Source organism: Myodes glareolus, chromosome 9 (assembly GCF_982192425.1).
Source record: "Myodes glareolus chromosome 9, mMyoGla1.1, whole genome shotgun sequence".
In the NCBI taxonomy this organism is placed as follows: Eukaryota; Metazoa; Chordata; class Mammalia; order Rodentia; family Cricetidae; genus Myodes; species Myodes glareolus.
The window spans coordinates 27,423,794-27,450,378 of NC_142034.1; the positions used below are offsets into that span (position 1 = coordinate 27,423,794).

The following is a 26,585-nucleotide window of genomic DNA, read 5'->3' on the forward strand; positions in this document are numbered from 1 at the left end:
GTGAGATTTAACAAGGTCTGTCTGTTCCTCTAACTTTGCTTAGCAATCCCAGAGCCAGGCTCCTGGGACCTGGGGTTAAGGAAAAGCTGGACTAAAGGGGACTTCCCTTAGCGTAAGCTTTAACACCTGCCCCACTTGGTACAACGTCCTGCACTAACCCACACAAATTCCCCTGAGGCCTACTGTATTCACAAGGCAGAGGGTACAACAACTACCTAGTATATATCACAGAAAGGCCATCTGGCCTGGGCCTATAACCCGGCACCACTCTCTGAGCCAAACTCACTGATTTGCCCCTCTGTACTCCCCTATATAAGTGTGCTGTAGGTACTGCATGGCTGTGGCACCGATGAGCTTCTGAGTGTTTTAAGACACTGGTCACGCGGAGCATGCTCAGTACGGGATCCTGCTCAGTAACACCTTGTTGGGGCAACCCTGCCGACTCTAACGCTGGGTCAACATGGAGAAAGGGCTGCACGTGCAAATACAGAAACTGGCATCAGTCAGTTCCCAGAGTCTGATACCAATGTTGTCCAATTGGAGGACAAGCTGCAGGCTCTTGAAAGGCAATCTAACATAGAGGCAAAACCCTGACTTCACCCCAGCATAGTATGTGAACTCAAAACAGATCCATAATTTCTTGGGTATCAACTGTTCCATCTGTTAAGTGGAGAGAATAAGAGATGTTACAAGCATGTAGAAGCAACCTGATAGATTAGTCCAGTACTTATTTGTCAAATGTTTATTTGGAAACAACTTGAAACTGATTGTTCAAGAATAAGCATACAGAACTGGGCAGTAGTGGCATACGCCTTAAATCCCAGCACTTGGGAGGCAGAGGTAGGCGGATCTCTGAGTTTGAGGCCAGCCTGGTCTACAGAGCGAGTTCCAGGACAGCTAAGACTACGCAAAGAAACCCTGTCTCAAGACAACAACAACAAGAATAAGTACACGGGATACTTACACAATCTTTACCTAGATTTGCTCCTAGCACACCTGCCAACTGCTTTACTGATGGCTTGCTGTCACAAGAATTTTACACACACTCACATACTTTCCTACACTCATACTTGACACCCACATGTTCACTCAAAACATGCACACACACGAGAGGGGGGGGAGAGAGAGACTGATTTTTATTTCTAGAAAGGAATAGGCAACTATGACAAAGTAGGAGGTTGGCAATAAAGAGACAGCAAAAGGTTTTGTCATCTAGTAAGGGTTTATGGATTTTCACACCTTTCCCTGCAAATGTCAAGCATTTAAATGTTCACTGTTTACACAGTGACCACACAGTTCAGACAAGTTACATAAAGTATTAAAAAAAAGTCAGTTTCTATCCCTCCCTGTGTTATGGTGTGCATGTACATGTATGTGTGCATGTGTGTGTACATTATGTATACATGGAAGCCAAAGACTTCCTTAATTGCTTCTCCACAATATTTTAAATCGTTTCGCTTTGTTTGGGGAGGTTCTTTCTATGTAGCCTTGACTAGCCTGCAACTCAGAGATTTGTCTTCCTCAGACTCTTGAGCATTGGGATTAAAATCATGTTCCACCACACTGAAACTTAACTTTTTAAAATTATTATTTGTGTATGTGTGTGTGTGTGTATGTGTGTGTGTGTGGTGTGTGTGAATACAGGGAAGGGAATACACAGGAAGTCGAGATTGGAGGACAACTTTCAGGGGTCAGTCCTCTCCTTCAACAATGGGATGGAGGGCCTGATGTCAGGTCAAGTGTTTTTACCACCTGATCCTTCCTACCAGCTCTACCTTATTTTTGAGGCATGATCTCTCACTGAACCTGGAGCTCACAAGTCGAGGTAGTCTGGCCAGCCTATGAGCTCAGGGATCTACCTACCTGCACCCCCCACCCCCCCGCCCCGGTGCTGGAGTTAGTTGCGCACTGCTGCACCCTGTACTGACACAGGTGCTGGGGATCCCAGTCAGTCCTCAGGCTTGAATAGCAAGCACTTCTCCAGCTAAGCCATCTCCTAGCCCTTCCCGCTCTTTTGCTTTTTTACTTAAAGACACAAAACTTACAAAACAGACAACAAGAAAGCATTAGAAGAATGGAACAACTTTATTATACAGAAGTGCTTTTATAATATTTGTTAAATAAGATTTTACCTTAAGGGTTGTAAAGAAACTGGAAACAAAAGGTTACACACAAGCATACAAACATTAGAATGTGAAAGAGTTCTATAGAGAGAGGAAAGTGATTTTGTAAAGGGGGTGAGTTAGTTCCAAGGAGACAGCCAGGCAATGCACCCTAGATGGAGTTTCTTCCAGAGTTCAAGCCTCCGTTGTTCCCTCTACTGGGTGCTAATAAATACCACAAGGACTCTACTCCTAGTTAACCAAAAGCAAGACGAGGGATGTGCTTGGGCAGATCATGAGCCCCAGGCTTCTTTCCCATCAGGAATGTACACGTGGTGGTGCCAGGGGTTACCCTGCATGGGGGACTAAGCCATTTTCGTGGCACAAGGCTACTTGTGCCCACCCCCTTCTATAGGAATGCACGACCACATGTCCCTTCAGGTGCTTCTCATGGTTTCACACAGTCACACAATAGAAAGACACTGTCTCTTCCTGGCACCGCCTAGGCATACAACTGCCAATCAGTACCCCCAACCATGACTCCACAGAGGCAGGGACACCAGTCTGCCCCAGCTCCCCACCTGTCCCTGGTGAGCTACTCATTCCAGATGGCAATGGCAAATCTCAAACCAGCCAGAAACACGCAAAAGCCACCACCATGTCAGTGCTGCACGTGCCACCATCATCCCGTTATCTACCAATCCACAGCTCACGGGACAAGGTCAAGGTGTGGGAAGCCCGTGTGTGATCACCTTGGGATGCTGAAGAAAGACTTATCTTTGCAGCCCATCGCCAGTTCTCTTCTAATCAGTTTATCAGGTGCACTCTGAACCTGGAATACAGATATACAAACTACAGGGAAGCAAAAGCTGGAGATGTGCTAGGCAGGTGGTGGGGATGCCATGCGGGACCAAGTTCACAGCACACTTCCATGTGTGGGAAGAGACCTTTGCTTAATCAAGCAAAAAGGTTCTGTCAATCGCATGGTTGTGGGCACGTTATTTCTTTGCTGGGTCTCAGTTTTCCAGTCTGCAGAAAAAAAAAAACAGGGAAAATGCCATCCTCCCCAGCAGGACACAGTAAAAGCGAACGTAAAACATTGAAGTACCAACTATGAGCAGCAGGAGACAAACAAATGAATACTGTCAAAACCAAGCTATTCATGTCTCAAGTTCTCGGAACAATACAGGTGAATCTGGTGCTTTCAGACTTGGGATTCTCGGGCTCTTACTATGGAAACAGCCCTTTATTACTTTTATGCTGGGAAGACAAAACGACTCTCGCGACAGTTCCACTGAGAAAGCGTCCATGCGCTTCCCTCAGGCTAAGAGGTGCTTGTCTCCACAGATGTGGCTCCCACAGTCCCATTCGCCCCTCTCCATCCACACTTTGCTGTATTTACTGTAAAGGACCTCTGGCTGCATCCCCTCTGTCATGCGCTCTATCCACCACCTCCCCATCTCCTGGGACCTAGCTAATGAGCATGAGTTAAGCAGATGATCCCCAATCCGGGGACAGTATGACAGGTTTCTGTGCCTACCGCTGTGGGGCAGGGAATGCACGTGTTAGCCATGGTAGTTCTCTCAAAGCCACGTGGGCGAACAAATAGGCTCAGAGAAGTCTAAAGTGGAGGGAGTGTGAAGGAGGGCAGAGGAAGGAAGGGGGGAGGAGGGAGAAAGGGAGAAAGGGAAGAAGGGAAAAGAGCTCCAACTCTTTTAATCACATGTTCATGCTGTTCAAAGTCACACCCAGCTGGGCAGGTTTATTAAACCATTTCGTCTAAGTCACCAGAGCCATGGTTGGCAACAGGGACACAGACTGGATAACAGTCTAAATGTCCAGAGTTTGAACAATGATTATGAACACCTCTTTCCTGTATTTCTCCACGTTAGCTGGGTAAGGGAACAGCAATACCTGATGTTATAGGATGGTGCCTGGCATCCTTTCCACCCGATCACACCAGGAAAAGCCATCCTAGGGTCCACTAATAATTCTGCTATCTGGCCTAAAAAGTCACTGACTCATTTTGCAATCCCGCTTTTCCTTGCTGTACAGCACAGCAATACCAAAAAATTGGTACTGGTCTATCTAGCAAGAATGGACACTGGACACTCCTCTCAGTCTCCTTGATCCATCAACCACACCTCTTTCTAAGACAAAAGTTAAGTAGTTCAGACTTTAAACAAACCTATAGCAAAATCCTACACATTGTCTATCTCCATCCATGGATCAACCTGGTGATTTACACCCCCCCACACATACACCCTCCTCCGCATTAAATGTGTTGGGAAGAGAACCTACAGGGCTTAGCAATGACTTCCATGGAAATGCAACATCTTTGCCACCAGCTGGGCTTAAAGCCCCAAAAACCAGGATGAAAAGGAGACCAATGATTTAAATAGAGAACACTGATGCTTTGTGGAGTGGGCAGGTTGTCCTGCAAGTAGCTGGAGAGCTACGATAGAGGGGAACAGAGTATGGGAACTAGAAGTGGGAAAAGCCATTACAAGCGAGCCTGGGGGAGGTGTGGCTCCCTTCTCCACTCCACTGCCTTTCCAGCAACTCAATCCAACAAGTATTTATTGAGCATGACACTCCCCATCTGCCTTGGCCCTCCCTTAGCAGAAGCACTCAAATCTGTTCAAGCTGCAGGGTGAGTTCCACTGTACTTGAACTTGAAACACGAGGTACCTACCTCTTAAAAAGGCAAGCACACAATTTCCAGGATGGGGTAGAGGGGACTACAGGATCTGAGAACACTGCTGAGCAGTTAAGTCTTTAAGCAATGACATTTTGTGTGTGTGTGAGCGTGTGTGTGTGTGTGTGTGTGTGTTGATGGGGATAGACCAAAACTTTGCACATGCAAAGCACATGCTCTACCATTATGCTACATCCCAGGCTCTAAAAATGTCATTTTTGAAAGAGAAAGGAGAGATGACAATAAAACCTAATTTAACTTTAGAGAAAATACATTGGCCAATTTAAAAGAAAACCTATTCAAAAGTCAGTAGGTCTATAATTAGCCCACCATACACTGAATACTCCTTCATTCTGTGCCTTCTCCAGCTTGCATCTATAATGCATTTACATGTGGATGTGTTAGCACCTGCTTTTAAAGCTCTGTGTCATAGCCCACCCTTGGTCTTAACACTTCAACGCTCTCCTGAAGGCTGTCACTTCTGATCTTAAGGGATTCAGGTGGCAGAGCTGGTGGTACACTAACCTGTGTCCTAACAAGATGGTTCCCTGGAAAAAGTTGCCTGACATTAGCAGACAAGGAGCTATGGACAGAGGAGAGGTACCCTAAATTTACAACTCTGCTCTGCCAAACACTGTCCACCATTTAAGATGACACATTCTGGCAGCCTCCAATAGAATGCACCCCCCAACTCTTAATCATGGTTCAAATGCATGAGAGCAATCAAATTCCCAGAAGAGTCTTCCCAGGCCTCCACACACACCCATTTTAATAGGGAGCTGGAAGCCTAAACTGCTAATGTGCGGGCGGGTGAAGCCTAAGGCACTCCATCCTCCCTCCCCCAGTGCCAGCTGTCTAAGGCTCCTGAGCAAACCCACAGACCTGTGTGCCTGAACAGGGCAGGGTAAGAGTCTATACAAGGCCAAGACTTCAGCTCCAGCTTCCCTAGGGCTGGACCTGCAGTTTTCCTATTATGAAATACCCTGATAGTGTTCTTTTAAGTTCATTTAAGTTGCTCCTGATTGGCTGTGGTACTCCCACACAGGAAAGTCAACTGAAGCTTACTAAGCCTCAAGGAGAACCATTTACGTGACTCCAAAGCTAGGGATTCAACTTGCTTGCGGCTGCAGGGAGAGAGCGAAGTGCCAGAAAGCTAGGATGTCCAGTGGAAGCTGGAAGGCTTCGTGTTCACAGCCAGCTGTGCCCAGGAACGACAGCCCATCCAGACTGCCACATGGCAGGAGGAACTGGAGCACTGATCATTTACCAACTTCAGATAACATCCTCAACTCTTCCCTCTCTGAGACCAGGATTTGTTTTTGACCTAACCATGTGAATAGATTTGGCTAGTGAATAGATTTGGCTAGTGTTTGGTTAATTCATACTCTGCAAACCAAATAATGGAATCTCTGTGAGGCTCCAACTCAGGCAGAGGAGAAAGCTGAGAGCAGTTCCTACCCTTGGCTTCTACTCCCTTTTCTAAGACAAGAAAGAACAAATTCTGTATCAGGAGGGCAGAAATGATTATGCCATCGTGAGATTGTCCACACTCCTTAAATTAACTCACTGCTGCTGGGCATCTGTATAGTTAATTGTGATTGCTACCTTGTCAGGGTATAGAGTCATGGAAGAGACAAGCCCCTGGGTATGATCTGAGGGATTGTCTGTACTAATTAAGATGGAAGACCTACCCTAAATGTGGGCGGCACCATCCCTTGGACTGCCTAAGAAGAAACTGAGCTGAGCACCAGCACCCTTCCCTCTCTGCTTTCTGAGTGCAGATGTAAAATGTAAGCTCCAGCCCCTTCTCCTATCTTCCCTGTCCTGATGGACTGTATCCTTGGACTATGAGTCAAAATAAACCCTTCCTTTTCTGTCAGGTATTTTGTCTCAGCAATGAGTAACAAATATAGTATCCATTTGTCTTATGAAATAGGAAAGAATCACCAGGTTTACCTTCCCAACCCTCAAAAGTGCTCCGTGCTGCCCATAGAACAAGAGCAAGACCGGGTAAGTCCAGGCAGAACACAAGCTAGTGTCAAATAGTGCTTGATACATGTGACAGTACCTATAAAAACTCCAAAACCAGACCTGTAAGAGGATGTCACACCACAAAGTCTGAATCCTTTGGCAGAAAGACTCAATGTGAGACTGGTAAGAAGCTAGAGGCAGCTGTTTAATTCCTAACAGTTCTACTAAGATCAGGGACTGGCGGGGGCCTATACGACTCAAAATACATTGACTTCAGCAGAGAACGCAGGCAGAGAATTCTCCTGGCTATTAAGCCCACCAACCGCTTTGACAACACTCAAATCCACATCACTATGAAATTCTTGTAACCCTTCCTAGAAATCCGTATCTGGAACCAGAGAGAGCAATATCCACTTACCACCACAACCCGCAACATTTTCACCCCCTTCTACTGGTCTCTTAACTGTGTTATATAAGGACGTCTCAGACTGACTAATATTGTGCTATCAAAAAAAAACCCTAAGAACACATGGACCCTCACTCCTTTGGGTACCCAGAAGACAGGCAATCACCACAGCTAATGACATCCTAGAAACTGGAAGACCCTAACTTCAGGAGAGTTACCGCTACTGATAACTGTTTAAGGGTCAGGTGCTTCGGAGACGTGCTTCTTACTGACCATGACTGGGCCTGGCAAAGCTATGGAAGACAGTAGCTAGCAGTATCAGGCTAGGAAAAGCCTGAGGGCTTAATGCTTCCCAAATAGAAGCTGTCTCAATCACAGGTTACAAACGGATGAGTGCAGCTCTTTAAGGATTCTAACTGTACCCCAAGATGACTCTTTGGCAGAGAAAAGTTCCACCTCTATTTTAAACTTCCAGCTGTTTGTGGCATCACTGGCCACAAGGACAACAGCCTGAAGAGCACCTTCTCTCAGAACCTCTAATACACAGCCTCTTTGATGTGGCTTCATACCCATCTAAACACCCATCCTTCAAGGGCTAAGTTTTCAAAACAATACAAGGAAAGGCATTAAATAATTAGCAATGACATCCCTAATAACAATGACACCTTATATTCAGGAAACAAGGAGCGCACTCCCTCCCTATGTCCCTCTGGGGAATCTAGTATTTTAGGCCAACCATGACTACTACCAGCTAGTTCTCAATGATCTGTATGGCGAACTAATGAAAAAAATTCAATACAGGAGATAGGTCTCAAGTGATTTTCATATAATTTTAAAACTATGTTCTCTGCAGTGTGAGTTATTAGGTTGAGGGTAGGGGGCCATAGGGAAAGAGGAGGAACAAATTTGCTTAACAGTTACGCTTTTGTGTAAATTCAAATGAGCTATGTCTACTGAACACATGTCACCTGACAACGGGGGTGGGGAATCAGTACTCACACGTGCTGATCTGCCACAAAGACTGAGGGCTGACTAGAAACAGATGGTTCCTTTTCCCCTAAAATATGATTGTTACCTTACTCTACCTTAGGGTTTTCTGAGGAAGCATAAATCATACACTCTTGAAACTGATTCTTACAATGGAGTAGGAATCAAGTGTACAGTTCGAGACAAGGCTAGATGAACTTCTGTACAGTGAGTAAACTCTGCCACTGACAGCATGAAAATAGACACAGCTACCGTCAAAAAGGGTGGCTGTGTTCCAATAAAACTTTATTTACAAAAACAGGCTCAGGGCCAGGTATAACTTACAGGCTATAATTACCAACTCCTGGTTTAAGAAGGTTTTGGTGGAGTATATTGGTTCCCAAGCAGCATCTGGTTTCCCAGGTTCGCTAGAGAAATAATTAGCAAAGTTTAATTAAGTGTTATTTTCATGGGGTGGGAAATGTGGCTTTGTGTAGTGTTCGTGTGGCATGCACAAAGCCCTGGGTTCAATCCTTAGCACCACAAAGCTATTGTTTCCAGTCTAGGGATATGGAGACTGAAACACTTTTAGGATAGGTAAGACCTGAACCCAGAAAACTTCACTTTCTACTCCTGTTTTATCTATCATCATGGGTTCTGAAGGATGCAAAAGTTAGCAGCCTCAAACTGCTGCTAACTTCAGACACAAAAGAGAATTTAATTCAGGGGGCAATTGCAGTAAGAACTGTATTGAGGGTTTCAATTACCCACCAGTGGCTCTTCGCTTTCTTAGAGTTGGCCCTCATTTTTCTCATAGCTCCTCCAGCTCCAGCTCATAAAAATGAAGCCGTTCCTCGCTTTATGAAGACATCCCTTCTGGATGAATGGCCACAGAAGGTAAACCCACTCTTTGCACCATAACCCTTTATATAAGGCCTAATCTATCTTGTCAAGAACACAGCAGGGTGTGCGGTGCGAGATAACTGCACAGGCAGAGTATTACATCATTTGGGATGGGAAACAGAAACAGTGACGACACTTAATTGTTCCTGAAACCCAGTCCAGGCTCGCAGGCCTTTTTAAACTGTTGTGTTTCCGAGCTCTGTTTAGAAAGCTCATTTTAAAAGATGACAGAATAAAAATGCAAGAGGCCCTGAAATTCTGAAACTTGCAGCACTGGTTTCAGACCAGTGTGGGTTTGCTCTTTGAAGCCTGAGAAGGTAGTGGACTCTCCCCAGCAGTGCTCTTACAGTAGCTCAGTGCAGAGAGGAGCAGCAATGCGGAGCAGCAGCATGTGCTTTTGAAATACAGCACCACTCGAGTGCCAGGCACTCTCCTAAGCGCTTCATGAGCTCATTTAGTTCTTATGACATAGAGATTGTTGCCCACAGAAGAAAGGGAGTCCAGAAACTTCCTCAAGACTACACCAGCTGGTAAATGGAAGAACCTGCATTCAAAATCCAGGCTACTAACATCATTCTTTTCAGGGTCTATGGCAGCAAGCACTTCCCTGTTACATGTCCTAACAGCATAGAGGAAAACAGTTCTGTCACTTCTCAAGGTATAGAAGGAATAGAAACAACCTGAAAAATACATGAAGGTGAGGCTAACATGCACAGGGCTAAAACGCCCCTAGACAAAGACCAGGGGCCCCTCCCCAACCCCTTTAATGCTTGACCACAAAGAAGACCAATGGTCTCAGGCTACTATTTCCTTTCTCTCTCCTACCTACTGAAAACCTAACGATAATCCTACCCCATAGGCAAATGTCTATTTAATACCTCTGAGATATTAACAGATGGAGAAGCAATGGACCAACCAAATACATAATGTAGGAATCAATTCAATCTGCCCTAAGTTACCTGACAAGTTACACAGCCCTCTAGTTTCCTGTTTTCATCAGTGTCATTATAGAGACCCTGAATCTGCAAAAGGAGCAAGCCATGTAACTAACCCAGGCATCTAAGCCTACATCCCTGCCCTCTGCACGGCACCCACCAGGTGCTCCTTCAATGCCAGCTCTGCAGGAGTCACAAAAAACAACTGCTCTTAAAATGGCTGCTACACAGTCTCTAACTACTGCACAGGCAAGGCTTCTGTTGGTTTCTACCAAGTGACGATGGTTCTGGTGCTTGCGGCTCTAACTTCCCTGGGTTTCAAGGAAGCCCAAACAAAACCAACAGGTTTGTAGTCTTGTGGCTTGTTTTATAGTTGATATAGGCATGAGTTTGTCTGGGCATTGCCTTCTTCTACACCACCAGATTCTACACATACTTTGACTACTTGATCACCATCTTGCTACCAGATTTGACCAAGTTCTGCGTTCCAGGATGTGATATTAACATATACAGCGAGGTACAAATAGACTTGGCTTTCTACCTCAAAGACCTGATGAATCCCATCCTACTTAGCAAGACTCTTGTAACAGAATACCTTCAGGAAGGGGTCATGCAACATCCAAGCTTAGTAATCTCCAGAAAGCTTAAGAGTTTGGTTTAGAGAATGTCATGTTAAGATGGCAGGGACATAACTTTTGTACATTTGGTACAAACTTAGGCTTAGGAAGTGTGCAATGATCCTTTCACATCTGGTGTGAATCAAATGCAAACTTCACTTTTAACTTATTGCCAACCTCCTCATGCAAGTAGGTTCCTTTTCCGTTCCAAAGGGCCTGCATTTGTGGGTCCCATCACAGCCTCCAGTGTGAAAGCAAGGTTAAATTTGCTCCACCCTCATTTCCCCACACCCACCACATCAAGCTGCTATTAAGAAACTGCTTCAGCGCTGTTCAGAAAGTGGGGTATTTGCCACAGCATACTTGATTGTAAGCACTCCACTGCCACGTTGGCTGGGAACGCTCACAAAACCACCTTCGGAGGGGGTGGATGGTAGGGTGCAAAGTGCCCAACTCCTGTACACAAGCACACACGCACAGGATGACTAGAATGAGATAGCCATATTAAGCAGATCAAAAATACGGGAACGTACAACTTCTGGGCTACACCAGAAGGAACGTAGAAAATCGGGAACAGAGGTGCGTTTGCACCGCAGTAAAAGCCGTTAAACTAACTTATCCCAACGGGCTGGGATCAAATCAGCTCCTGGAAGAGGCATAATGGGAAGCGCACGTGAAGTGGTGGAGAAAGGAACTCCAGAGCCATAGAAAGGGACGCTGGGGCCAAACTCAAGCTGGAGAAGTAACACATGGCTCCACCCGGCTCTCTTCCATGCCCCTCCCCCTCACCGAGCAGGCGTCCAGCGCCCACCGGCTCCCTGTGAAGCCCTCGGCTTAGGGAGCCCACAACACTCCTTGCACCAACCCCAGCACTTCTCACTCCCCCTGCCCCGGGCATACCCTTCGGGCCACTTTTCGGTTACGCCCCCCAAAGCTAGTTTCCATCTGCCAGGTCCCTCCCCTCACCTCGGACTCCAGGCCCCCTCCTTCCCAGAGTTGCACCCCACGTTCGCAGCTGCTCGCCTAGCTCCCTCCGTCCTCGGAACTCTGCGCGTCCCCTTCTCTCTTCCCTCACCTCCCATCCACTTCCCCTTCATACTTCTCCCAGTACTCTCCAGACCCTCGCCCCTGCACCCGCTCCGACCCGGCTCACCTGCGCGGCCACCCCCGTCCCGGCGCTGGTGCGGCTGCTGCAGCTGGAAGGGGACTGTAGCCCTGAGTGGCTGCAGCCCGGCCCGGGGGGAGCCAGCGGGCGCCGGTGGAGAGCATCCCCGCCGGAGACCCCCCGCCCCTCCACGCCCCGGCCCCCAGGAACCTCCGCCTCTGCCGCCTGCTGCGGCCCCGGACATGGCCCACCCGGCTACCTGCTGCCTCAGCCCCACGGCGAGCCCCACACAGCCCCCAACCCCCGCGGCCGCTACTTATCTGCCCTACGGGCGGGGACCAGCCCCCTCGGCTCAGAGTTCCAATTGGCTTACAGAGTTCCAGTACCGCCCCTCAACCAATCTACGGCGAGGCTCTTCTATTCCGAGGATGATTGGTCCATATGGTCAGCCATCAACACAAGACCCCACCCTCCTGCTTTTCTTTCCTTTCCTTTTTTTCTTTTTTTTAACGTACTTAAGGCTGCCGATTGGTCCTTCCGGTATAGGGCAGGTTCTCCGGCACCGCCAATGAAAAGACTCAAAGAGGAGGATCGTCACACCCAGTCCCAGGTAGTATGCAAATGATACCACGTGATGTCAGGCTGTGCAGGGGGCGGGACTGGATGCGGGCTGGACTCAAACCCTAAAGAAATCTTTATATAGGGTAGTGTCAAACTCTAAGCAGTTCTAGAGGGACTGAGAAAACCTAACTTCAAAAGGCATTAATTTAGTTTAACCTAAAAACATTACTTTTCAAGTCTTATGAGATTCCTTTGCTGTTGGCAAACTACAAACTAAGATTCTATATATTTATACAAGGTTTGCCTATCATTTGCATGAACTTTGCATTAAATTCGTACATTTAATGGCTACCTTGCCTCATGTGACACATTTGTCTTTTAAGTTTCCAAGTCCCCTCCTGAGGCTGGTCCAATCACAATAAAAACAGCTGTTAGCCTGTAAATTAACTTGAGACTTTAAAAGGGAGCTGGGAATTTCTCTTCAGAGCCATCCATTGTAAGTCCACGTACCAAAACAAAGTGACTGATAAATCTGCCCAAGTTTGATAGTGACTCCATTAGGAAATTTTGGTCTTCCCAGCTCAGTGCTCTCTGACCTACAAAGTAAGACCAGATGGTCTCCAAAGAGAATACTTGCAATTGTGAAAATTATATGCTACATATATACATACTAAGGCGTTTGCAGGAGGGGGAAAAAAGCATTTAAGATACTATTAAAACCTATTGCTTCTCACAAGAACAATAGATTACCCTTGGCATTTTGTTCTATAATGGAAGACACAAAGTCAATCAAGCCTGAGTTGTCTGTGAGAAGGGACCATCCAAGTAATTGGATAATTCCCTCTAGATTTATATTTAGTTATGAATTCTAATTTTGACCTTGCTACCGATTTGTCTTTCTATTTCAGTCTTTGCTGAGTTTAGTGTTAAGAAGAAAGGCATTCCCCTCGAGCCACACTTACTAATCAGAGGAGAGGAAGTAAACCGGGAGTGTGCTATGAGGGTCACTGTGGAATTAAATACTGAAAGCAGATAGTACTCAAAGTGGGAATTCAAGAATTAGTTGGATATTAAAATCAGCCTATGAATGCAGAACAAGTGGAGGCAACAGAACACTCTGTAGAGATTTTTTTTTTTTGGAAAGACACTGCTTTCCTGTTTGAAGGATTTGCTTTGAGATCTGACATATAGGTTCTTTACAGCTGGGGCTGGAGAGATGGCTCAGCGGTTAAGATCACTGGCTGTTCTTTCAGAGGTCCTGAGTTCAATTCCCAGCAACCACATAGTAGCTCACAACCATCTGTAATGAAGTCTGATACCAACACTGTAAACATAATAAATAAATAGCAAATCTTAAAAAAATAAGATTCTTTTACAAAGCTGAAGAAAATGACTCCTTTCCACGAAGAGGACAATCTTATCAAATGCAGATAGAAATGAACAGAACCTGATGCCTGATGACCTGAGTTAAAATTCAGCCACTATCAGTTAGCTCAGCTTAAGAAATATCTATGGCTGGGAATGACTGGGAATGGCTGGGAATGGCTGGGAATGGAGGTCAATGGGACAGCACTTGCTTGGCACGCTCAAAGTCGTAGGTTTGATTTCTGGCATGGGGAGGGGAGATGAGAGCAGCTTGTATTCTCAGTTTCAGTTAGTTCAACATTTCATACACTTAAAAAAGTTCCTCACGACTATCTGGGAAAGGAAAAACATAATTCTTACATGGTACAAGAAGAAAGAGTGAGGCTCAAAGAGCCCTTTTGATTCCTGTTCCAACCCTCTACCGTGCCTCACACCCTCACTAATAAAATCAATACCAAATAGCATCTAATATTCAATAATGTTCTTTCTCCATGCCAGGCACATACCGAGTACTGTGCACATTATTTCATTTAGGGCCCATGACTGCAGCGGTGAAGTTGCTGTTATACCCACTCTACTGAGTCTCTGGAAAGAAGCATCAAGCTCTTGGCTGTCCTGTAGGCTGACCACAGAGCTGAGCCTTGCCTGATCTCTATGATCATTCTCCCTCGATACGTATCTGGCTGGTGTGTTGATATCCGTCTAGTGCATTACAATTTTCACATTACTGTCTTCTTTAATTCTCACAATAGATCTGGAATGTAGAAAATGCAAATAGGATTGTCTTCACTCTACAAGAGGTTAGTTAGGTCACAGCGGCTGGAATGCTTGCTCAAGATCTTTTGGCAGACACAGGACTTACAGCCTAGGTTTTGACTCCAGCTTCAAATATTTTCCCAACACTCAACTTCCTGACCACTGGAACTGCCTGAGAGAAAAAGGGTGAACTGTATGGTCTCTTGAAAATTTGTCTGATAATGTATACTATTTTAGGACTCCTCACATGTATATAGATCCTTAGATAGTCTCAGGCCATGATGAGTGGCTTTTATTGGATGAGTATTTTAACTGTGTGTTGTGATCAAAGCCTTGGACTGAGGATTTCAAAACATATTAGGCAGTTGGCTTCCTCTCTCTGTGCAAGAATCACCCAATCCATCAACCTTACAAACTTGTCATTGAGAATAAATTGACACATTATTTTATATATGTCAAAAAATGTAATTTTTGTCTTGGAGAGAGAAGTTAGACAGTTCAAAGAAACAAGATTTAAACATTTTTCCAAAGCCAAGGTAGCAATATTGAGGACCTGGATGGTAGAAACAGAATCACTAAAGGTGGCACAAATGAAAAGTCGGATCTTCTGAGTACAGAAAGCTATGGTCTTTCCTGATAAGTTGCTGGCACAAGATACTGAAGTTGACCCTAGCTCAAGGCAGAGAAGGCAGGCATAAATATAATCCTTGTCCTCTATTAGGTATCATGCCCAAACAGCTGTTCTTGTTCACTCTTCTATACCTGACAGCTTCCCCTAGCATGGGTATGATGGCAGGATAAGGACCTCATCTCAAGCTTGGCCCTTGTTTGCTTCTACTAATGAAAGAGTCCACAGTCAAGCCTCTGAGGAGGCTGTGTGATACTCAGGGGAGATGCCTCCCATTACAAAGCACCTTCTTGCTTATTATTGTTTTCATTGTCATCCTTATTAACATCATTGCCAACAATTCCTTCTTCACAGATTTGTTGAGATGACTACTATGTGTCATACTCTGAGCTTAGGGAATAGCAGAAATGTTCAAGATGGGCTTCCTAGGAGAACGACTCAGCAAACACCATCAAGCCTGACCACCTGAATTTGATCCCTGGCGCCCACATAATGGAAGGAGAGAACTGACTTCCACAGTTGTCGTCTGTACTTCCACAAGCATGTCAGGGCACACACACACAAGCACACACAATTAAAAAGAAAAGAAGTGGTTCCTAGCTTGAGGTTCACAGCCCGGAAGGCTTTGAAGCTTATACACAGGAATGGTATGAGCTAGACACGTTTCCAATAGGAGGTCATGACCTGGTTTCTGCTTTCAGAGACTTTGGATAAGATGTAGTTCAGTCAGTAAAGTGCTTGTCTCCCTGGGTTCCATTCCCAGTACCACATCAAACTGAGCATGGTTATAGAAACATGCCTTGCATGGAGGATCAGGAAGGAAGATTAATAGTTTAGGATCATCCTCCGCCATTCTATGATACATAAGACTCTGTTACAAAAAGGAAAACAACAACAACAACTTTGGCCAGAGTCAGGCACTCAAAAACATCAAAGGTAAAGGATTACAGACAACAGATATATCAATACTTTTTTATCTATTGCAAACTAAATTGTTTAAGGTTTTTGTTTGTTTTTGAGACAATCTCATTATAGAATCCTGGCAGGCTTGAAACTCTATAGAGATCTGCTTGCCTTTGCCTCCCAAGTGCTGGGATTGAAGGTCCGTACTGGCACACCTGGTGTATAAGGGGTCCTAACAGCAAATCCAGAAGACCCTTGATCTCAGGTTGCTTTTGGGGTGTCCACAGTTGCTGCAGATAAGAACTTAAGGAACTGGAATTATTTTTCCTACGGGCATGAGTCAAAATAGCCATTCCTCGGGTAGACACTATCAAACCCTGGGACCTTAAAAGACCCTAAGGGTTTGCCTAGGATTAAAAGGCTCTGGGAAAACTGATAGGTCAGAGTCAGCAGGGAGGCCTTACAATAGTGGCCACTAGATTAAGAAAGGATACAGTAGCCAGGGGAACTTCACAATTCTGAAGGCTTAAGTTCCGCCCTGGGCATCCATCTATGCCACAAATATGGCATTTCTACCTTCTGAAATATGACAACCAGTAGCAATTAATTGTTCAGCAGAGAGTGGAGAAGTCTTGATAGCCTTTCTTCCCTAGGGGACCGACCGGCTCTGAACTTCCTGGTAAATGTCTGCACGCTTACGTCTTTGGCCCCATAGTTCCAAAATAATAAAGCAGAATATAAAGATGACGCAGGCACACAGTGTCTCTTTCTGACCTACCTCCTTTCCTCAGCCTCTGTCTGAAATGTCAGACCCGGCTCCTCAGGGAACTAAATCCTGAGGAAATGGGGTCAGAGCTAAAGGAGCAGAGCAGCCTGAGAGGGATTGGAAAGGAGGGTTAAGGAAATGAATGAGGTTATGGGAACAGAAGGTGGCGGGGTCCTATCCCTTAGCAACTTTTCCCATTCTGGTAGCTTCTCTCTCCCTGTATCCCTTCCCTTACTCCCACAATAACCAGCTGGCCTGGATTTTGACCTTCTATATTCTAACACATTTTGTCCCTTGCTGCGACCCATACATCTGTCTTCTTTGTTAGTTCTTCTTCACTTTCCCTCTCCCTAACCCTTATTTTGCATTCAGCAAGAAACTACTTTTCTTGTTAAACCACAACCGTTGTTTGTTTTTTGTTGTTTGGTTTGGTTGGTTGGTTGGTTGGCGTTTGGTTTTGTTTTTTTTGTTTTTGTTTTTATTTTGAGGCAGTGTTTTTCTGTGTAGCCCTGGCTGTCCTGGAACTAGCTTTGTAGACCAGGCTGACCTTGAGCTCACAGAGACTGCCTGTCTCTGCCTCCAGAGTGCTGGGATTAAAGGCCAAGCCTGGCTCAGGCTCGTCTTTTAAAAGTGTATTCTCTTCAGGTACTGCTGCAAGGTCCTCTTGGCATTAGTTGGTCACTTTGAGAGATATAAAACCTGAACTTTCAAACACAGAATACCTAGGATGGCCTCTCTCTGTCTCTCTCTAAAGTTTTACTTTGTGTATGTGTGTGTGTGTGTGTGTGTGTGTGTGTGTGTGTGTGTGTACATGTGTGCAGGTGCCAGCAGAGGCTAAAAGGCATCAGATTCCCCAGAGCTGGAATTACAGGAGGGTGTGGACCACTCACATGACATGGGTGCTAGGAACCCAATGGGTCCTCTGGAAGAGCAGCAAGTGCTCTTAACTGTGGAGCCATCCCTCCAGCTCCTGCATTTCTCATTTTCGAGAACAGATAAGCATCCTAAGGAAACTAAGGCTACATTGCTTTTGTTTGAAGTGTATAATGTTTTTTTTAAAATAATTTACTTAACTTTATTTTTATGTGCACTGTTGTAAAGGCATCAGATCCCCTGGAACTGGAGCTACAGACAGTTTTGAGCTGCCATGTGGGTGCTGGGAATTGAACCCTGGTACTCTGGAAGAGCAGCCAGTGATCCTAACCTCTGAGCCATCTTTCCAGCCTCCTGAAGTGTATAATGTTTTTAATGCACGCAAGTATGTGCACCACGTGAGTTTCTGGTGCCTTTGGAGACCAGAAAATGGTGTTGGATCCACTGGCACTAGACAATCGTAATCCACCCTGTGAGTGCTGAACCTGTGTCCTCTGCTAGAGCAGTAATCGCTCTGAACCACCATTGCCTTGCTTTTGCTTTTGAGTTGGGGTCTCGTATAGCCCAGAGTGCCCCCCAAATCATTATATCACAAGGGCTGCTCTTGAATTCCTGATTCCCTTGCCTTCACCTCCCAAGGACCACCATGCCCAGCTGAAAACAGGTGTGTCCTACTCATTACTTCTCAGCCTAGTGCTGTGACCAGCATGCAGATAGTGATTCAAGGCAAAATAAATTCAAATATACTTTAGGGCAGGTGATATGGCTCAGCAGGTAAAGATGCTTGTGACCGAGCTTAAAAACCTAAGTTCGAGTCTTGGAACCCACATGGTAGAAGAAGAGAACCATACGTTGCCCTTAGCCATTCACAGGTATGATGTGACTTGCTTATGTCCCTCCCCCCCATCATGTGTCCCTAAACAAATAAAAATACACTTTCGGGGGCTGAAGAGATTGTTCAGCAGTTAGGAGAGTTTGTTGTTCTTACCGAGAATTTGAATTCAGTTCCCAGCACCCACATCAGGTGACTCACAAACTCCTGTGACTCCAACTCCAAGGAATTTGATACCTTCTCTGGCCTCTGTGGGCACCCACAATCTCATGCACGTCCTCAAACACATACGCATAAGTAAAAAGTAATCATTTTTATAAATATACTTTAAAGCTGGGTGTGGTGGTTCATGCCTTTAATCCCAGCACTTGGGAAGTAGAAACAGTTGGATCTCTACGAGTTCAAGGTCAGCCTGGTCAAACCAGGACAGGATAGGCTGTCGGCCAGGATAGTCAAGGGTGCACAAAAACCAAAAAAAAAAAAAAAAAACCAAAAAATCACTATGGGTCCACCATGGTACCTTGGAGGAAGCAGTTGGCACCCCACACCTAACTCCTGCCTCCAAGATGAAAGTCTCTGGGGAGGTCACGTTAGTTCAGGGGCTGTGTATAAACCAGAAGACATGCTTGCTTCATTCCTACTTCAGACTTCCCTCTGCTCCACCACTGCTCTCACTTAGAGCCTTTATGTCTGCCTCAAAAATGTAATTGCCCCTGGGGCAAAACGTTACAGCACTTTTGAAATTCTCCATCTGATTTCACACACAGTCCCTCTCTTCCTCACACCGTTCGCCAAGTCAGGCATCAAAAGCACATCACAGACACTGTAGCTGTAACATGGGGTGGGGGTGACCTGAAAGTTTGTCTTTAGCCTGACTTCCCTCGTATTCAAGCTTGGGCTCCAGAGCTTGCTCTCAGAGTCAAAAGTTTCCTACATAGGCTTTAGTAGTTAGTAGTGTGGTGCATATCTTTAATCCCAGCACTTAAGAGGTGGAGCCAGGTGGAGCCCTGTGACTCTGAGAACACCCTGGTCTACACAGCAAGTTATAGGCTAGCCAGGGCTACACAGTGAGACCTTGCTCATAAATAAATAAAATTTAAAGACTTTTGTAAGAAATAACTGTAGAGGGCAACTATAGATTTATTTATTAATTTGGGTTTTTTGTTTTGTTTTGTTTTGTTTTTTTGAGACAGGGTTTCTCCGTGTAACAGCCCTAGCTGACCTGGGACTAGCTCTTGTAGACCAGGCTGGCCTCGAACTCACAGAGATCCATCTGCCTCTGTTTCCCGAGTGCTGAAATTAAAGGCGTGCACCACCATCGCTTGACTAGTTTGTGTATTTTTGAGACAGGATTTCACTATGTAGCCTTGGCTGGCCTGGAACGTATGCTGCAGACCAGGCTGGCTTTATGAAGAGCTCTGCCTGCCTCTGCCTCCCAAGTGTCAGTTTTATCTTTTGAGGCTTGGTCAGTGAGACCTTCCCCTGTCCTGTAACTCTGTCTTTTTCATGATTATTTGTTCCCACTTCCACCTCTATTTCATAGTCTCTGCATGTGCCCCGGCTGAGTCTGTAAGATACCAATTACCCTCTCAGGACTAGGGGGCTGGATAGCCTGCTAGTTCCTTTCCTACTAACTCCTAGGCACTTATACTGTTTCTTCCAGGCGTCCGTGTAAGTGTGTTTGTCCTTTCTCTCCAGCTCCGAGTAATGGGACCTCTGCTATCTTATCAGCAACAAGTGCAAGCCACCGCATCCAACAAGGCTGAGGTGGTGACAGATAAGTGTCTGTCTCGTTAACATTTCTGGTCACTATTGAATGGAAGTTAAAAGTCATACAGGCCAAAAGCCGGGAAGGCTTCAGGTTTTGTGAGGCCTAATGCTACTGTTGATTCTTTTTCTCTCCTCCTTTTTCTTTTGTGTTTGCTAGATGAACGCTCTGTCACTAAGTGACAGTGCCAGCCTTAAAGAAAAGGTGTGTGTGTGTATGTTTTATGCACATGTGTGTTTCTGAATGTATGTGCCCATGGATTTTGGGGGTCAATAGGAAGTTGCCAGGTGTCATGCTCTATCAGTTTCTACCTCATTCTTAACAAACCTGGAGCTAGGCTAGCAGATAGCAAGCCCCAGTCATCCTCCTGTCTCCACACCCTTACAGTGCTGGAGTAACAGTCAACCAGCTATGCCTGGTTTTTTTTTTTCTTTTTAATTAGTCTACTGGAACATAATTGGTGGGGAATTTCTCTTTAATGATTTATGTATTTTTATTTTACGTGAATTGGTGTTTTTTCTGCATATATGACTGTGAAGGTGTTGGATCAACTGGAACTGCAGTAACAGACAGTCGTCAGCTGCCATGTGGGTGCTGGGAATTGAACCCAGGTCCTCTGGAAGACCAGTCAGTGCTCTTAACTACTGAACCATCTCTCTAGTCCCTATGCCCAGCTTTTTACATGAGTGCTGGGGATTTGAACTCAGGTTCCCAGGAAGCATTCTCACACATGGAACCATCTCCCCAGTCCTAATCCCAGCTATTGTGGCTTTGTTTCTCTGTGTAGTCTTGGCTGTCCTGGAACTAGGGCCAGGCTGGCCTCGAACTTCTAGAAATCTGCTTGCCTTTGCCTCCTGAGTGCTGGGATTAAAGGCGTGCATCAACCCACCCAGCCCAGTTCTTCTTCTTCTTCTTTTTTTTTTAAAGAATCATTTTGGTGTTCCTCTTAATTTTTTTTTTTAAAAAAGCTATAAATGTAGAATTAGGAGGAGAGCCTTGGAAGGGACCTTTGACACTGTTTCATTAGCGTCTCGGTAAATCTGTTCTGACTGAAGGAATAAAGCCTACTTACATCCCAGCCAACTCTTCAGATCAGACTGAATTCAGTGCCTATTCCTGGCTTTTCCTGTGGATTTCCTGTACCCAACACATTTATTCCACAAAATGGCTCTGGCGCAACTAAATGGCCTTGACAACCAAGTCTCTCGCTAATGAAAAATCCCAATGTGCTGGGTTACCACTCCTCCTACTTAGGTTACCTGGTGACACTTAGGACAATGCTGTTTTCAGAGCAGGTGGTTTCTCTTGCTGCACATAGAAGATCTTAAGAGTCCATTCCACCAGTGGTCTCCGAGAGGACCTGCTTCCGTTCACCTTTGGGAAAAGCCTCATAGCTTACGGAGCTGCTTGTATTCTGTTTGGGGAGGAAGCAGCTTAGCCTTGCTTTTCCCATGCCACTTTGATAATATCACACAAGCTGGCACCTTTCCTGGAGGTCCCACCCAAATGTTCTGTCCAATTCTCTGGCCTCCTGAGTTGACCCAGAATGTTGAGTCAGAGTACAAATACCGACTCCGGTTGATTTCATGGCTCTAAGCACCCAATTTTGAATTTTCCCAAACACATTAGAAATCCTAGTCTTCCTGAATCAGTGAGGACTTCTGTGAAAGCTCAAGGAGCCCCTTTACCTCTAAGGACATGGGGGCTCTGAATGCAATGTAACCATAATGCCATGGGCTATGTGCCCCTACCTTACAGAACAGAAGACAGGAAGCCTCTTGCGCATTATCGTATTTAATTATCCTGCTGTCTCCATGGGTGGCTGGGCCCCGAAAGTGTAGTCTCTATTTACATCATGTTTATTTTATATAATATAATATAATTTAATTATATTATATTATTCTATTATATATTATATTATTCTATATAGCAGGCACTGGTACCCTCAACATACTGACAAGTGGCATGCAAAGTGACACAGGAAGTGACAGCTCCACCTGTTCTCAAAGACTGCTGCATAGTCACCGGGAGGCAGTGTACTGGGTTAGAGGCACCCAGACCCACAGACGTACTCCTGACCTAGAGGTAAGGGTCAACATTAGGTCATACAGGCGACACTAGTCACGACATAATACAACTACCCCTGTCTCCCACACACCTAAACTCCGAAACTCTGATTTTGTTCATGCTACTCAGAAATTATGGAGGTGAGTCTGATAGAATCTAGCTGCCCCCTGCATAGGAGTTTAATTTCTCCATGAAAATATTGTCATGTGTGTGCTTTGGTAGCTCGGTTAGGGTCAAATCCATTTTTCTCTGAGTTTCCTACCTTGGAGAAAAAGAGAAGAATGGGGGTTGGGAGGCCACACCAACGAGAACCCAGAAAAGGACCAGGGGAGATAGGAGGGTGGAGTTACTCTGTAAGAGCTGCCAGAACTCGGTAAGAAGCACAGGCAGTGTGCAGGGCAAGTGAGAGCTCATTGTGGGGTCAATAGAGACGCTGTTAGAGGAAGCCCGGGGAAAGACTTGGACGAAAAGAATAGGAGCAATGAGAAGAATGTATCCAGACTCAGGACGCAGAGGCAGGGGGATCTCTGTGAGTTTGAGACCAGTCTGATCTACATAAGGAGTTCCAGGACAGCCAGAGCTACATAGAGAGACCATTTCAAACTGTTTCAAAAAACAAAGCAAAAAGAATCTATTTAGGGATGAAAGTGTGTTCTAATTCTGAAACCACTATAAATCAAAAGAGAAAAGAATTTGCCCCTTCGTTCTGTCTCCCTATCTTGGATAGCAAACTAAGGGGAACTCACGCCTGATTGGACTGTGTTCTCTCCAGGCCCTGAAAACCCTGGCTGCAATGCCTGCCCAGCCTGCCAAAATGCTGCCAGGCATAGTGACTGGCCACCACTCTGGTTGATAAGTGAAGGGTACCTCTGTTTGTTTCCTTTCTCTCTTTACTCCTTGCTTAGTGTGCAGTCTCTGCCTGGCAGGGAGCCTCCAAGTAGGGCTTGTAGAGTAGAACCCTCCAGATGGTATTTAAAGCACAGTGATTTATGAGTCCCTAGAAGGGCCTAGGTGGGAGAGCTGAGAAGCCTCCAGACTACTGACGAGAGTCAAGGTACTCATCTTCTCAGTGTCCGTGACTTCAGGCCAACTCTGGGACAGGATATAGCCTTCAGTTTTCCTGGGGCCCAAGCCCCTGGCTCTGTGTTGAAAAAGACCAGTGGAGCAGGCTGGAGTAAGACTAATGGGTTCTGTGCCAACCCTTGACCTTGGAATAAGCAAAGTGAGCAGCTCAGTAATGCTAGTTTTGTAGGATTTATTTTTTTTTTAACATGAAAGAATTCTTTTGAACCCTCCACGACTCCAAGAAAAACTATTTGAAATGTCCCTTCTTATGGGGCCATAGGGTTAAGTGCCAGGGATGGTAGGCTAAATGCCAGGGATGCTGGTTGCATGGATCTTGGGAGCAAGGCTAATGGCATCCCTGCTGCGGACTCAGGAATACCAGACCCAGACACCGGTTGCCCAGAGAGATGCAGTCATTTTTACTTCTAACTGAAGGATACCACCTTCTGGGATTTCCCCTTCTATGGTGGGAAATAGAACAGCAGATACCCAAAGGATCAACAGGGCCTGTACCCAAATTACACAGGCTGGGAAGAAGATCACGTGAGAGCCCAGTGTAGGGTGATTTATGTAGTTAAGGATTTGGGTCCTGCTGGTGGAAAGAAGATGCATTCTGTGAGCACTGACTGCATGGTAATTGCCCTTCATAAGGATGATCTCAAAAGGTCAGGGGATGGGTCTTGAATAGCCCTAATGTTCCTGAAACAGTCCATTGTGTAGCTATTGTCTACACACGTAAAGGAACTCTTCTTGACCCTATTCATACTTTTCTTTTGGGCCCCCAGGGTTTCCCAAGTGAAAAATTACATACTACTTTATTCTAGAGCAAAGTCTATCTCTTTTCAATAAAAATAGTTCAATACACATTTCTTGAACTCCTACTGGGCATCAGGTATTATGCTAGGTTGGGGGAAATATAGTCGAATAATACATAGTCATCTTTAGGGGGAGTTTGAACCCTGGTTTTCAAAGTATTTCCCAATGACCTTTGGACTACAGTAAACAAATCTGCATCTATCTCTTTATAGTCCATACACATGGATTACAAACATCCCTCCATCTTCCTGTAATCCATTTAAAACTTTTATTTATGTGTACGTGTATATGACTGCATGAATTTATGTGCACAACATTTGTGCAAGTGCCCACAGAAGCCAGAAAAGGATGCTAGATCCTATGGACTGGAATTACACAGTGTAGGTGCTGGGAACAAAACCTGAGTCCTCCACAAGAGCCACAAATGCTCTTAACAGCTGGGCCATTGCTCCCTTCTTTCAATTTTTTAATTTGGCCTCATATGGTAATCTCCACTTTGATCAATTTGGATGATTCCTCTGTACTCTAATATGTCTTCCTTGGCAGACAGAATAACCAGAATTAAGCACTATCCTTTAAATGCAAATACTATATGAATGTGTACATGGCTAAGTTAATTAACTTTCTTTATCCACTTGATATTCATTTATATACCCAGTAGTTATTGAATGCCTCTGGGTTTCATACATTCTACTAAGTGAGTATACACTGCCCTCATGGAAGCCACCATCTGGGTATGTGTTTGAGAAACAGAAAGTAAAGACTCCAAATATCACACAAATAAATATGTAACTATGAACAGACAAACGTTATGAAGAAAGTAAAGGGTGCTGTGGGTGTAAACGTGGTATTGCAGTATAGTCTAGAAGGCTTAGAGAAGGGTCGCTTGAGGAAATGACATTTGAGCTGAGATCTGAAAGGTTAGTGGAAATAGATGAAGCAGAGTATGGGGGAAAATGTTCCAGGCAAAGTAAAGGGCACATACAAAGGTCCTGTATAGTGATATTTCATTTATGTTTATAAATAAAGCTTTCCTGAAAACCAGAAGGTAACACTAAGCCACTAAGGCAGTGGTATCACACACCTTTAATCCCAGGATTTGGGAGACAGAGGCAGATGAATCTCTGTGAATTCAAGACCACCCTGGGCTACACAAGATCATTGCAAAAACAGATCCAGGTGGTTGTGGCTCACACCTTTAATCCTAGCACTAGAGAAGAACATAAGCTGGGACGAGACAGGAACTCATCTCTTTTAGTCTGAGGATTTCTTTAGAGGTAAGAGCGCTGGCTGCTTTGCTTTTCTGATCTTCAGGTAGAACCCCAATATCTGTCTCTGGTTTTTTTGTTTGTTTTGTTTTTGTTTTTGTTTTTGTTTTTTGTACAGGGTTTCTCTGTAGCTTTGGAGCCTGACCCGTAACTAGCTCTTGTAGAACTCATAGAACTCACAGAGATCTGCCGGCCTCTGCCTTCCGAGTGCTGAGATTAAAGGCATGTACCACCACTGCCTGGCCTGTCTCTGGGTTTTTATTATTCACACTACAGTCCTCTACAGTCCTGTGAGAAGGGGAAGCAGTGTACCTCAAGAACTGCAGGAAAGCCCATGATGCTATAGGAAGAGTACGCTTAGAGGGTTGTATGGGAAGGCTATGGACAGTCAGCCAGAGGACTGACCATGTGCATGCTGCAGGCCTTTCCTGCTGGGGAAAGGCACATGGAATGGAGGTTTGTACAAAAGAGCCAAAAGTGGCTCCCTTTCTCAGATTATTGTTGCTTTCTTTTATCCTCCCTTAGCAGCAATAATGATAGTTTGAACCATTAAGAACTGTTCCAGTGTCCTGGCATAGTGTGGCTATGCTTGGGTGGCAGAAGACGCCCCCAAACTATTGGGTTTGCCTGTCAATGTGGACAGGAAAGTAGGGCGGAGGGTGGGTGGGGTGCTTTGCCTGAAGTATCAGCTCTACAGTGACATTTGGAACAGTCCCAAGACTATAGTCCTTGTTCCCAGATAACTCTATCACATGTGCCCTCCCACCCCCACTAGAATGCTCCACCTGCGCTGCCTCCCTGCCACAGCTTTGCTCCCCCACCCAACAGGGGAAGGCATCTGGATAAGAATTCTGACTCTGCCCAGCTCCATGAGTCTTGTTCTGAGTTGCTGGGAAGTGTGTTTATGTATATCCCTCATTGTTTCCCAGAGGTACGATGGAGGCCATAAGGAAAGAGTCCTAATGATCAGACTTAGCCTTCAGAAGCCCTTCCTTCCATCCTAGACTTATCTTAGGAGAATGCAGCTTGGTGCAGTGACATCTGCTGGCAAGGCTGGGCAGGTAATACAATGACCAGATGCCCATTCGTCTTCACCTAATTTCCAGAGTAATAAGTATGTCATCATAGTAGACCTGGTGGTATACACATGGAATCCCAGCTACTCACAGGGAGAGGCAGGAGAGCAAGTTCAGAGGCCTGCCTGAGCTATAGAG

General features: G+C 45.3%; 1 protein-coding gene across 1 annotated transcript in view; it reads right to left on the reverse strand.

Annotated features, from left to right (window-relative positions):
• The window catches only part of Fam117a (family with sequence similarity 117 member A), a 44,041-nt gene extending 32,088 nt beyond the window's left edge, over positions 1 to 11,953 (reverse strand). Inside the window, exon 1 of the mRNA XM_048446969.3 lies at positions 11,752 to 11,953. Coding sequence (XP_048302926.1) covers positions 11,752 to 11,947 — 196 coding nt within the window. The 5' untranslated portion in view covers positions 11,948 to 11,953. The remainder of the gene's footprint in view (positions 1 to 11,751) is intronic.
• Positions 11,954 to 26,585: the final 14,632 nt, after the last annotated feature.